The following is a 15,000-nucleotide window of genomic DNA, read 5'->3' on the forward strand; positions in this document are numbered from 1 at the left end:
AGAGAGAGAGAGAGAGAGAGAGAGAGAGAGAGAGAGAGAGAGAGAGAGAGAGACAGAGAGAGAGAGAGATTATGTATATGCTTGTAACTAATATTCTCTCTCTCTCTCTCTCTCTCTCTCTCTCTCTCTCTCTCTCTCTCTCTCTCTCTCTGGCGATCACTTTCTATTCACTCAGTACTGGGAAAACTAGACATAAGATAAAAAAATTAAAAAGAATCAGATGTCAGATACAATACAAGTCCATATTCATAAAATTACCGCTAGCACTACTGCCGCCATTAGTACATATGAGTAACAACTGATAGTAAAAATATTAAAAGATAACTGTTCTTGCGTCCTCCATTGCTCTATAATTCCTGGTCAGAACTTGGATCAAATTTCCACAAAGGACGGAAATATCAGGCCGTGTCGAGCACCGCCTCCCTTCGACACTTCAAAGAGGAAATATCAAATAAGCATCAAGAGGGGCCTGACACACTATCTCCTTGACTCACTGGCGCTTTCACTAAAGGATTGACTGGCTGACTGCGTTGTCTCCCGCCTCTCAGGTTGCATGGAGAGTCGGGCGGCTGATAGGGTGGATGAGAGATCTACCACCTGATTGAATGACTTGTTTGAATCAGCTGCGAATGGTGATTGAAGGTCTGGTTAAGTATTTCGCTATTTGATTGTTTGAGTGTATGAATGATCGGTCTATTATCTGACTGGGAAATTATTTGACTGAGAGGCTGGTAGACTTAAGGAACTGCTCACTGATTATAATTACTGAATGGACAGAAAAAAAAAACGATCAGTTGACTGGCCAGTTTGCTTGATGACTGGCAGACAGATAAAATAACGCATTAAGAAAGAAACTGTCTGGCTAATCTATTTGATCGATGACTGGCAGACTCACTGGTTGACAGCTTAATTGAAATTGAGACCGACACACTGACTAAATGACTGACTGGCGGACTGATTGACAGACGGAGTGAATACACAGATAAGTGATCCTTTGGTGACTGTCTGAGAGTGACGAGTGAATGAGACACTGCATCACGTTTGCTCTCTTATTGATCCTTCTGTTAATAGGCTCGAGACTGAATAGCCACACGATGAATGTAATATTTCAAATCTTCTGCCCTAGTGATGTTGTGAATATGGTGGAGGTTGAATGAACGACGAGAAGAGAAGATGAATGACCGTCAAGCTTGCTTCTAGTTCGCGTTCTCTTTCAGACTGATGAAATGGCCGGCTTAGAAATGAGACTTATTTCCTCTCAACTTTAAGATATTTGGAGCTTTGACCTTCTTCGTAGTCCACTTCCTCCTCCTCCTCCTCCTCCTCATTACGGACACACACACACACACACACACACACACACACACACACACACACACACACACTTGCTTGAGTTTTTCATCTCATCTCTCCGTCCTTCTCCTCCTCCTCCTCCTTCCTGAGTTATTTCTTTTTTATATTCTTTTCAGTTCTAGTGGCTCTCGTCTCTCACATGTTTTTCCTCTTTCACTTTGCATTCTCTTCTTCCGCCTCCTTCTCCTCCTCCTATTCCTTCTTTACCCAAAAAGCGCAAAGCTACTTGACACTGAACCAAGTGTTGACAAGGCGATTTGGAAGAAAGGGGAGCCGCGACGAGAAAGGCGAGGCGGTAGAAGCAAATAATATGTAATACCTCCTTCTAAAGTCATAAGAGAGAGAGAGAGAGAGAGAGAGAGAGAGAGAGAGAGAGAGAGAGAGAGAGAGAGAGAGAGAGAGAGAGAGAGAGAGATACACACACATACACATACACGTTCCCGAGCGTTCAAAATGACGACTTAGAGAGAAAGGGAAGAAAATAAATCTTCTGACTTGAGAAAGGTTTTGTGGATCCTAAACTCCAGTATTTTGGTCGTGTGTGTGTGTGTGTGTGTGTGTGTGTGTGTGTGTGTGTGTGTGTGTGTGTGTGTGTGTGTGAGTGTGTATGTGTTTGTGTGTGTGTGCGAGTGTGTATGTGTTTGTGTGTGTGTGTGTGTGTGTGTGTGTGTGTGTGTGTGTGTGTGTGTGTGTGTGTGTGTGATTTTTCTCCATGATTTGATGGATGTCAGAACATTTTCATGAATCGACCAGGACAAATTACTCTCTCTCTCTCTCTCTCTCTCTCTCTCTCTCTCTCTCTCTCTCTCTCTCTCTCTCTCTCTCTCTCTCTCTCTCTCTCTCTCTCTCTCTCTCTCTCTAACACCACTCTCATACAGCTACCCACCCGTCCCCCTCGGCACACACACACACACACACACACGTGGACAGAGGAGAGCAGGATGACCATCAACCACAGCAAAACTGTGGTGATGCATTTCTGTACCTCCTCTGTACCAGTGCCCCCTCCCCGGCTCACAGTGGGCCCTCACCCCCTCCAGGTGGTCCAATGTGCCAAGCTTCTCGGAGTCACGGTGGACGACCAGCTGACCTGGAAGCAGCATGTCGCCAGCACCGTGAGATCAGCTACCTACAGGCTGTACATGCTGCGCAGACTCAGGTCGCTGGGGACGCCGACAGATGAGTTAAGGGGGGTGTACCTCACCTTCATCCTCCCCAAACTCATGTACGCCTCCCCAGCGTGGTCCTCCTCCCTCACACACACTCAACAGCTACAGCTAGAGAGTGTGCAGAAAAGGGCGTGCAGGGTCATCCTTGGCCCTGCATACACCACCTATGAAGAAGCCCTGACCACCCTGAGTCTGTCCAGAATATCCACCAGGCACCGAGAGGCTCTGGAGAAGTTTGGGAAGGGACTACTGCATCATCCGCGTCTCAGAGACATGCTGCCGCCCGACGCGCCTCGCCCTGTCCGTGCCACCAGACACCACAACAAAATAACGCCCCTGAAGGCGCCGCGCACGGACCGGTACAGACTCAGTGCGATTCCCACCATGGTGCGAGCCATCAATCAATAGTATTTCCCTCCTAGATTAGTCTTACCGTTAGGATTAATGTTAAGTTTTTCCCCATCCCCTATGTACATTTTCAGTTTGTCAACTGCCTAAATAATAAACCGTTTATTATTATTATTATTATTATTATTATTATTATTATTATTACACGGTGGTGAAAAGCAGAAATGTGGAGTTTTGCGAAATTATTGGAAACTGATTACGAGAGGATTATGGGTATCACTATTGGATGGCAGGAGGAAGCGGGGTGGGGTGGGGGGAGAAGGGATGAAGAGGAAAGACATGGGAGGATGGAGAGACGTAGTGTGGGAGAGAGAGGAAGGCTCAGGAAGGATGAAAGGTAGGACAGTAAGAAAGAAGTGAAGGAGAGAAGGAAAGAAAACGAGAAGAGAAAAAGAAGGAAGGAGAGGGACAGTCAAGGTCTTAGGTGAAAGAAAGACAGACAGACAGTCAGACATACAGACAAAACAGACGGATGGAAGAAGCATTAGAAAAACAGAGAAAAGACAATCAGATGGGACCAAAAAGCAATTCCAGCAGAGGAAAACACACACACACACACACACACACACACACACACACACACACACACACACACACACACACACACACACACACACACACACACACACACACAGTCATTTATTAACTCCACCACTAAAAAAAAAAAAAACTCCCTTTTTCACCTCATTCATCCATTCTCACTTGTTCTACCCATCACCTACCCACCTACCCATCTCCTTCCACCCATCCCTCTCTCCCCTATTGCCTCTCGCCCACTAGCTTTTGCCAACATGATGCTCGTGTAATTCATGCTGTTTATTTGTATATACATAAATAAATACATAAATAAATTAATGCAGTCAAGCTCCCCTCCTCCTCTTCCTCCTCCTCCTCCTCCTCCTGCTCCTCCTCCCCTGACCCTATGACGCCCCAGACAACCGGCCAGCCAGCCAGCACAGCACAGCGCTTCAGAGCAGTACAGCAATACACTCCCCCAATCCAGACAGATATATTGTGATACACAGACAGATAAATGAAGACAAATGAACACTCGCCCACCCACTCCGCCCTCAACACCCATTAACTCGCACTCACGCACCGCCCCTCCCAGATAGATTTACTGGTCTATTCTTTTTAATGTAGTGGTCTTGCTGGTCCCTCCGCGTGCTACTGTACAGGATATTAAGCTTGTGGAGGTGACTTGGCTGCAATGAATGGCGGAATATTAATCTTGGTGTGTGTGTGTGTGTGTGTGTGTGTGTGTGTGTGTGTGTGTGTGTGTGTGTGTGTGTGTGTGTGTGTGTGTGTGTGTGTGTGTGTGTGTGTGTGTGTGTGTGTGTGTGTGTGTGTGTGTGTGTGTGTGTGTGTGTGTGTGTGTGTGTGTGTGTGTGTGTGTGTGTGTGTGTGCTTTTGTGTGTGTATGTATGTATGTGTGTGTGTGTGTGTGTGTGTGTGTGTGTGTGTGTGTGTGTGTGTGTGTGCGCGATATAAACAGCCAAGCAGAACATAAAGGGAAAAAGAATAATATGTCCTTTTTTGGTGTACATTTAATAATGTAATGGCATAAACACATAAGGGAGCCTGCTGAAAGACAGTCCACCTACATGTGGCAATCCTTACTTAAACATACATGCCTATATCCACCTATCATCCCTATTCATAAATTTAACTAACTATTTAAAACTCCCTATTCACTGCACTAACATTCTGGTTACTGCGTTTTTGAGTTCAGATGGTTTTGAGTATATGTTACGTGTTATTTAATGAAAAAAGAAAAAGGTTTCTCTTTTCATTTGAAGTTATACGAGCATATGATAGTAAAAAAAAAAATTACCTTTGATGCACTTTTTTTTAATCTTTAATATGATGGGTATATCTTTTGCAACGTTATGAAGATCAGATATATATTTTCAAGTGTTTTATATGCGATATCATTTTCTGTTTTTATTTTGACCAGTGTATTATACAAGCAAATTAATTAATCTTACTAACAAAAGCTGAACTCATCAACTTTCTCTCTTTTTTTTTTTCTACTGTACTTTATTTTGGCAGCGGCAGTTTAACAGGCTTTTTCTTCATCGTTTGTCCATGTCCGTCATTCACACGTAAAAATACGAAAAAAGCGTTACCATCTTTACATCGTCTACGCAGAAACACAGATTCACTCGCTGCGCCGCCACATACCTAACAATTCCAGATGGACACTAATGAGGAAATGAGAAATTTACGCTGTTGAAATTGATTGAATTATGACGCCGCAACAAGATTGTGGCGCTGGATAGAAATCAAAGAGTAAATCTGAGAAAAGCTTTTATACGCATCTGGGGTAGCGACGTTAGGATACAGGGTTGGTTGTATGCTTGTCGCAGCCCTCTCGTGGAATTATGGGTGAAATGGACCAGAAGGAGTCTAGGCCGATGATTTAAGGAAACTCTTCTGTCAGTTAACAGCCTGGCCTTGTTCTGTTCAGCCTCACATACAGCGTTCCTCTCCCCTTCACGAGCCCATCAACAGGACACGCGACACATCTGGTCATAAGTGATACTATGATTTTTTTTATAATTAGTGCGGCAGAGATAAGGTGAATCAAAGAAGTAGGGAAACGTTATGGTGCTTAGTGAATGAAAGGCAGCGAAATATGTGATATCATTCCTCGCGGGAGTTGTACAGTGCAAAGTTATTAGTGTTGAATGGACGCCTCGCTTCTGATCTAAAGGTCATGGCTGCCAAGGTTGCTTGGGTTCAAGAGGCATCGTGCGTCGTGTGGAAAATGCATATATGATATTATCAACAAATATTAAAATAGTCTCTCAAGGTAGGTGGCTAGGACCATAGAAATCTGCTACGGCTACAAGAGAGCTCTGTCCCTTTTTACCAAGAAATTCCCTTGAACCAGGACAGAACTTGCGATCTACCGGCGGCACCACGAACACCACCACAGAGCTACCCGAGCTGCCCTCCCCAAACCTGAAAGTATGCCAGCTTGTGTTGAACGTGACAGAAAAAGTTATCTTATGCTATCTATCTTATTGCTTTCAAGTTCAAGATCGAAGGTTATATATATTTCTTCTTATTCTTTTCTTATTAAATATTGGGTTTTACCATATTTTCCTAGATTTTCTGGTTATTATATACATTCAAAGTGAGTTTACAAGCTATTGTTATGTGTGTGTGTGTGTGTGTGTGTGTGTGTGTGTGTGTGTGATTGTATCACGGTCTTGATCACGTGCTGGACTCGTGAGCCTCGGTTATATGTTACTGCAACTCATATAAGGTGATCAATGAATAGAGCTGTGAACTTTCACGCCTCACACCTGATCCTCTTGCCCAAGCATCTGTTTGGTCACCAATGGAAACCTTGCCAACCCGAGTGGCCGCGAACTACGACCGCCACTTGACAAGCAAGGACCTTGTTACTGAGCTGGAGAGAGAGAGAGAGAGAGAGAGAGAGAGAGAGAGAGAGAGAGAGAGAGAGAGAGAGAGAGAGAGAGAGAGAGAGAGAGAGAGAGAGAGAGAGAGAGAGAGAGAGAGAGAGAGAGAAAGGCTGAGATAAATTTAAAATCACTTGGCTACGGCGGGGACCTAATTCAAGGCCTCAGCTCCACCTGTGTGTCGCTGCCTGCCTTCCTTTACACTGTCCAATCTCTTTAAACTATTCACCTTTCACCCCACTCCCCCCGCCTGGCTGTGCACACGTCACCTTCCCTCCCTTTCTTCACCACTTCACTCCCCCTCGCGCACTCCTGCTCTTCAACAGTCACTTGCAGCCCTCCCTTCGACACCCACGCACCCTCACTGTCTAGTCCAGCCCTCTGTCAGCTTTACACACACACAGCCCCGTGTTCTTACTCAACTTCCTAAGGTTATCCAGTACAGTATAACATTCTCCCATGCCCGTACATTCTCCTCTCTTCGTGTTCACCACTGTCCTGTCCCCTCGCGCCTCCCTCACCACCATCAGAATAAGCACCGTATTTTGAAACGCTTTTGGTTTCCATAAGGACTATTTTCAAAGGACACAGACATTATTGGTTCTGTTCTCATGAATGTTTTTCCTAATGATGCTGCGGAATTTGTACTGCAGAATTTGTATTATTATCATCATGAAAACAACCTTAAACATCCCAGTAACTTATATAGAGCCTGTTATACTGTTCATAGGACCATGAAAATATCACTGTAAACTTATTAACATCCAGTAAAGCCTGCTGGTTTAAACTAGTAAAAACTTCCGCTATCATAAAAACGCCCAAGTAAACCATAACAACTTTCACTAAAATCTGTTAAACTATCATTAGCTTCAAGAAAACACCCCTTCGTCCTCCAAAATAACTTCCACTGGACCATCATTAGAACATCCCTGTAAATCCCCAAGCAATACAGAACAAAAGCTAACCACGAAGAGATAGATGCAGCCTGTCCCAGCACTCACCTACTACGGTCATGTTGGCGGAACGCTGCGTGGTGTGGAAGGGCGGTCCCTCGGCCACCAGCTCGCAGCGGTACACGTCCGAGGCGCCCACTTCCACGCCCGACAAGGTGACGCGGCTTCCATCACGCCCAGCCACCTGAAATAAAAGGAGATGATGAAAATAAAGAATAAGAGTCGGTAGATAATATGGATAAAGCAAGTTTGTGAAAATATATAGAAATATTTGATACATCTTCCACTGAATGTACTGATCTATTTCCAGGTAACTCTCACATGTGCATAGGGGCGGACCCCCCACACACACACACACACACACACACACACACACACACACACACACACACACACACACACACACACACACACACACACACACACTCACACACAGATAAATTAACTGCACTATTGAAACAAATGCGTACGTAAATTTATAACGTGAATTCAGCAACAAAACTGAATATTTAATTTTGTCACAAGAAGAGAGAGAGAGAGAGAGAGAGAGAGAGAGAGAGAGAGAGAGAGAGAGAGAGAGAGAGAGAGTGTGTGTGTGTGTGTGTGTGTGTGTATGAGTGTGTGCTCTACCTAGCTTGTATAAATAGAATCGTTGCTGACTGTATACTGATGAATGTGTATTAATATGTATAGAGAGAGAAACGTGCGGCCGATTCCAGTACTGCGAAAATCCAATATATATGTTACTGACGCGGCAACACACACACACACACACACACACACCGGCGCAGCAAGGTAAACAAATAAACAAGCAATAAATATATAAACTTCAGAAGCAAATTAAAAGATGCCACAGTCTGGTGGAGACAAATGTTTCCTTTTTGTCTCGTGGGAGCAAAGAAGGGGAGGAAAATGAAAGAAAACAAGAGGAAAATGAGGAAAAGGAGTGACGCAGAGGGAGAGAAGGGAGGACAGATGGATGGATGGATGGAGCTGGTGGTGAAGGTGGTAATAGAGGCAGTGGAAGGATAATTTATTTTTCGCCTTCAATCTGCCTGCCTGTCCATCTGTCTGTCTGCAAAAGAGTTAGTATGATTCAGGTGTTCTTTGTGAAGGGGTTGCCAGCTCTCTCTCTCTCTCTCTCTCTCTCTCTCTCTCTCTCTCTCTCTCTCTCTCTCTCTCTCTCTCTCTCTCTCTCTCTCTCTCTCTCTCTCCCTCCTTTAGTCAGTAACGTGCAGTTCATGTCCATATTGCTGATTACAATTAAAACATCTCGACCATTATAAGCAAAATGAATTCTCACATTACCCAGTTTGCATTGCTAACTAACATAATTATACATACATTTTTTTTTCTGTATCTCTATTTATTTTTCGGCAGCACGTGGCACTGATCGAGGTAGAGAAGCGTTCGTGTCTTATTTTATGCAGCTGTTTCTCTGAGTACAGTTTTCCCAAATAAAGAGATGTTTAAGGGAGGCGTTATATTGTATACCAGACTGCTATCCTCCTGTTTTGCAGAGAATATGTATGTGTGTGTGTGTGTGTGTGTGTGTGTGTGTGTGTGTGTGTGTGTGTGTATGTGTGTGGAGACGCACTGAAACTCTCGAGCAGTATTTCGCCTTCCACAAATTTTCATTATATCTTTTATACACACAGGTAGAGAGAGACAGAGACAGAGAGAGAGAGAGAGAGAGAGAGAGAGAGAGAGAGAGAGAGAGAGAGAGAGAGAGAGAGAGAGAGAGAGAGAGAGAGAGAGAGAGAGAGAGAGAGAGAGAGAGAGAGAGAGAGAGAGAGAGAGAGAGAGAGAGAGACCCTTTTTCCGCTTGCAAATGTTCGAAAATGGTTGGAAATTATACACTGAAAAATTCCGGTTGTAAAATCCTCTTAGAGAATTATACCGTTTCCTCTCTCCTTCTCCTTCTACGTACCTCCTTCGCTCCTTTCACCTCCTCCTCCTCGTCCTCCTTGCCTCACTTCTTCCGCGCGCAAATCTCCATCGCCTCCCTCCTTCTTTGCTTCTCCTCCACGTATACTTCGTTTTTCTTATTTGTTCTTTCCTTTTTCCATCATGTTCTCTAGTGCACTTCTTCCCCTTCCTCTTCCTTCTTCTGATATTTCTTCTTTTAACTTCATTTCCCTCTCTTCCTTGTTTCTATTGCTTCCTATCTTATTTCTCCTTCTCCTCCTCCTTCACTTACTTTCTGGTTTCCCTTCATTTATTCGCCTTTTGCAAGCATGCTTCATTCTCGTATTCTCCTTACTTTATTGTGGGTTATTCCTCTTCCTGTGTTCGTTTCTTTTTACCTGTCACTTTGGCTCTTTTCGTTTGTCTGTCTGTATGTCTGCCTCTCTGCCTGTCTGTCTGTGTGTCTGTGTGTCTGTCTGTCTGTCCATCTGTCTCTATGTTCGTCTCTCTCTCTCTCTCTCTCTCTCTCTCTCTCTCTCTCTCTCTCTCTCTCTCTCAAATAATATATGCTTGGTTTAGTATGCCTGTGTGTGTGTGTGTGTGTGTGTGTGTGTGTGTGTGTGTGTGTGTGTGTGTGTGTGTGTGTGTGTGTGTGTGTGTGTGTGTGTGTGTGTGTGTGTGTGTGTGTGTGTGTGTGTGTGTGTGTGTATGTGTGTGTGTGTGTGTTTACTTTACTGACGTCCATTATCGAAGTGGACCTAGACCAGGAAACACACACACACTAGCACACACACACACACACACACACACAGACGCACACGTTCTCCCCCGTTTACAAATTAATCAGCAGGGCGAGAGGTGTCAATGCTAAGCCTTCCAGGAGGGGCGTGTGTGGCCGCCTGTCAGGTAAGGCGTCACACGAACTCGCAACGAATCAGGTGGTGAGAGGTGTGTGGAGGTCTGTGGAGCGCAGCTTATTACAGCACGTGGCCCCCTTGTGTGTCTGCCTCCTTGTGTCTGACTCCTTGTCTGTCTGAATCCTTGTCTTGTATCGTAAATGCTGTTCCCACGACTTGATATGGACCAGAACTTAGAAACCATAGTCTAATCTGTATCCGTTATGATTTATTTAGTGTTTCTATTCTAGTGGTCGATAAAAAACTACCTACCTATATATGTATGTATCTACCTACCTATCTATCTATCAATCTATTTATGTGAACTTGTATGTCTGTCTGCCTGTATGCTTGTATGTATGTATGCAAGCGAATTTATCTCTGTATGTGTGCTTTATCTTTATTTGCTTATCTCTTAACTGTTTATCTGTGTGTATTGTGTGCCATTTAGTTAATTAATGTGTTTCTTTGTTCCTGTCTGTCTGTCTGTCAGTCTGACTGTCTATCTGCTCGTCTATCTGTCTATTCATCTGTGTCTTTTCCTCCATCTCTCTCTCTCTCTCTCTCTCTCTCTCTCTCTCTCTCTCTCTCTCTCTCTCTCTTGCTATATATATGACTTTTTCTACATTTCTTTACTTCTCTATTTATTTTTCTCCTGGCGTTCTATCCTTTTACATTTTCTTCTGTTATCTTTTGCTTTCCCTTTTCCATGTATTCTTTACGTGGGTCGTGTCCTTTCTCCTTCCCCTTTGTCCAGGTTTTCTTCTACTTCTTTCCTCTCTCTCTCTCTCTCTCTCTCTCTCTCTCTCTCTCTCTCTCTCTCTCTCTCTCTCTCTCTCTCTACGTTCCTTTCCTTCCTCTCTTTTTCCACTTTTCTTCCTCTTCTTCCTTCCTATTTCCCCTCTTTTTTTCTTTTTTTCCATACCTCTTATCTCTCCACTTTCTCCTCTTTTCTGCTTCTTCTCCAACCTCTCTCTCTCTCTCTCTCTCTCTCTCTCTCTCTCTCTCTCTCTCTCTCTCTCTCTCTCTCTCCATCTCTCTCATCTTTCTCCTTCATTTTCCTCCTCTCTTTGCCTTTCACATTCTTCTCCATATCTTTCTCTTTCTTTTTCTTCTTCTCTTCTTCTTCCAACTCATCTTTTTTTTTCCTCTCCACGCCTTTCTCCTTCACCTTTCATTTTTCTTCCCGCTTCCTCTCTCTCTCTCTCTCTCTCTCTCTCTCTCTCTCTCTCTCTCTCTCTCTCTCTCTCTCTCTCTCTCTCTCTCTCTCTCTCTCCATCCCTTTCTTCTTCATATCCTGCTTTACCTCCTCTTCTCTCCTTCTCCTTCCTCCTTTATTTATTTATTTATTTTTTAACTTAACAAGTGGAAAGAAAAATCTATAAGTCGCAGGTGTGGCATCCTATGACTATCTTTAGTACAATTATATAAGAACCGTTACAAGAAACACACTAGGGACTCATTGACGTCACTAACAGGAGCCTTTAAACACTCGTTGAGACATGAGCCTGTATTCAGAAACGCTCTGCTGTCTCACCACGGCTACGTATTTTTCAGTGATTGCTATCCGAGTTCCCAGAGTGTTTCTCCTCTTAATAATGTGGGAATCTTATCATTCTGTCAATAGAACTGTAAAAGAAACAAAGAAACCCAAAAAAAAAACTTTAAAAACCCCTATCACTTCCAATAGATGATAGTGAAAGCAGTTGGGGTGAAGGGGATGGGGCAGCGTAAAGGCCAAGGTTTTTCAGAATAATGATGCGAACATGGTAAGGTGCAAACGAGATCCATATTCGACGCCGCACCTCCACTGCATTCAAAAGGCTCTCATTGAAGTTACACGCCATTTCAAGTGAGTTTTAATGGCTCCAGCGAAAGATTAACAAGATCCCTACATTATCAACAGGAGAAACACTCTTGATTGATTTCCGTGGCCTTCAAAAATAGTAGTGATGAGGGAGCAGAGCGTTTCAGAATACGGGCCTCATTCTTACGCACCAGAGTGTTTGCAAGGCGGGTGTAGTGCAGTAAGAAAGAGTGGAGGTAATGACCCAGGAGAAGGATATGGTCACTTGTTACAGGTCGTGGCTGTAGCTTGCGAAGTTGGTGCTGCTGGGCTGAGGCGCGATGTAGTCAGGTGGGGTACGGGGCATCTTAATGGGTCTTATACATCACACGGAGACCCACCACCCCGCGCCACTCGCTATTGTAAGAGGTTCCTTCATCTTTCTCCTCCCTTCTCTTCCCCCCTTCCTCCCCCTTATCTTCTTTTCCTTCCTTTTCTCCTTCTCTCCATGCCTTTCTTTTTTCTCTTTTCCCTCTTCTTTTCTCTCTCTTCCAGTTCTTCTCGTCTCCCTCCTTTTCTCTCCATTCTCTTCATACCTCTCTCTCTCTCTCTCTCTCTCTCTCTCTCTCTCTCTCTCTCTCTCTCTCTCTCTCTCTCTCTCTCTCTCTCTCTCTCCCTCACCCTGGACACGGAGTAGGGGAATGTTGAATTTAAAACATCTAATTTCTTTCTTTCCATGAATACTTGCCTTTATTAATTTGGGGAAGAAACAAACACTCAAAGAAGGGAGACAAGAAAAACGGTGTGGGGAGTAAGAGATAAAGAACGAAAGAGAGAAAGAAAGAAAGAAAGAAAGAAAAGAAAGAAAGAAAGAAAGGAAGAAAAAGTTAAAAGAAAAATAATGGCTGTAATAGAAAAGAAAAAGACAGAAAACATCGAGAGAAAGAGAGAAATGATGGAAAAATCCTCCTGAGCTGTGTTTGCATGAGAGAGAGAGAGAGAGAGAGAGAGAGAGAGAGAGAGAGAGAGAGAGAGAGAGAGAGGGGCAGAGAGAGAGAGTGTGTGTGTGTGTGTGTGTGTGTGTGCAAGCTATTTACTCCACTGTGCATTACCAGAACCTTCATTACTAAACGGCGAAGTAAACATTTCCTTATAAAACAACTTCTCTCATTGAGCAGGTTGTTGCTTATTCTCTCACTCTCGCTCTCTCACTCTCCTCTTTTTTTTTTTTTCTCTCTCTCTCTCTCTCTTTCTCTCCCCCAGTGCCTTGTTCCACCTCTTCCCGCGGGACCCCAGCCATCCCTTCCCCTCCCTTCCCCTCCACCCCCAAGCTGCAGTCCATTAGGTAGTGTTTCGAGACAGTGAGCAATGTTTCCTTTTTTGTGTTCGCGCTGCGTTTCGCCTCGTGTTCGCGCTTCCCTTTCGCTGGTGTTGTTTTATTGCCGAAATAGTAGACCATTGCCACAAAGAAAAAGGGGAACAGACAAAACCTAGGAAGATACTTGCAAAAATACAGTAGATACTCGTAAATAAAAAGTAAGTCAAGGCTATTACATGCGAGGGAAATTTTGTGTTTTGTAAATAATTGCAAAGCATGTTAAGTTACTTTTATGTAAGATTATTTGCGATGTGTTTTCTTCTCGGTGAGTATTAATAGATTACGCATACACACACACACACACACACTCGCATGGTTCGGAAACGCTCCCAATCTTTTTAGCAGATTGAGTTGTCCGCCTCTTGCAGGACACACACACACACACACACACACTCTCCTTCCTCACGTCAGTCACGGCAAGAACCACATTGGCGTGACACGGTTTGCGACGCCTCAGAGTTATGAAGGTGGTTGGACACGTAGTTTTGGTTTTCCCTTTAATAATGGTAGTGGGAGTATGAACGAGGGTAGTTTATGGTGTTACTAATACTGATTAATTGTTTTATCCCTGGTGTTGGATTTTTTAACAACTCATGCGTCTCTCTCTCTCTCTCTCTCTCTCTCTCTCTCTCTCTCTCTCTCTCTCTCTCTCTCTCTCTCTCTCTCTCTCTCTCTCTCTCTCTGTTACAATGCTCCTGTGTAAAATATGAGCCCACAAAATGGAGGTGCTTTCTGCTAAACACTGAAGGACGCAATGCTCTATGATTCTGACTTTTCTTTAATAAATCATCGCTTCTCTGTCAACAAAGAATTAAGTTGTGATCAGCGCAAAACTATGATTGTTTAATGTTTCACTTCTTATGCTTCAACTGTTTATTCCTATGGTCGTTATTTGTTAATATTCAGAGCACCGTAAATAATTGTTTGAATGGACGCACCGAGAGAAGAGAGAATAAGAGATTTTGTCATTTTTGTCATTTACATTCTTTAGAGAGACGTAGGTTAAGAGGGGACCTGATAGAAGTTTTTAAGTGGTATAAGGTAATAAGGTATAAGGGTTATAACAAGGAGGACGTAAGCAAAATTCTTAGGATCAGCAACCAGGAAAGAATAAGAAATAGCGGGTTCAAGCTTGAAAAATTTAAGTTTAAGAAAGAGACAGGAAGAAATTGGTTCTCAAATAGAGTGGTAGATGAGCAGAACGGACTCAGTAATCAAGTTGTTAGTGCTAAGACATTAAGGAACTTTAAGAGAAGATTGGACGGATTTATGGATGGGGATGATAGGTGGAAATAGGGAGGCATATTTCATACAGGGACTGCCACGTGTAAGCCTGGTGGCTTCTTGCTGCTTCCCTTATTTCTTATGTTCTTATGTTCTTATGTGTCTTTTCTATGTTACGAAAAGACTTACGTGACTGTGGTGCAAAAATGTGTCTAAAACGTTAAAGGTGATAAAAGCCGCCTCAGTGGTGGTGGCAAGGGCGATATTATAATGGATAACGTTAATGTCTGCCTGTCTGTTTGAATAGCGGAGGGTTTTCGTAAAGTGCAATACAATGAATGAGTGATATATGATGGGAAAAACTGTCTGGCAATGGAAGAGTTAAAGCTGCGGTTCAGTCGGTGCTCGCTCTGGTGCCGTCAAAGGCTGATACGGTAGGCATGAGTGTCCTCCATTGCCCAGCCCGCCTGTCTTAAATAAGTCTATCAGGAATC

General features: G+C 43.7%; 1 protein-coding gene across 1 annotated transcript in view; it reads right to left on the reverse strand.

Moving 5' to 3' along the window:
• LOC135107245 (uncharacterized) overlaps positions 1-15,000 on the reverse strand; it is a 175,962-nt gene that overhangs the window by 19,071 nt on the left and 141,891 nt on the right. Inside the window, exon 4 of the mRNA XM_064016905.1 lies at positions 7,363-7,498. Coding sequence (XP_063872975.1) covers positions 7,363-7,498 — 136 coding nt within the window. The remainder of the gene's footprint in view (positions 1-7,362; positions 7,499-15,000) is intronic.

Source organism: Scylla paramamosain, chromosome 15 (genome assembly GCF_035594125.1).
Source record: "Scylla paramamosain isolate STU-SP2022 chromosome 15, ASM3559412v1, whole genome shotgun sequence".
NCBI lineage: Eukaryota > Metazoa > Arthropoda > Malacostraca > Decapoda > Portunidae > Scylla > Scylla paramamosain.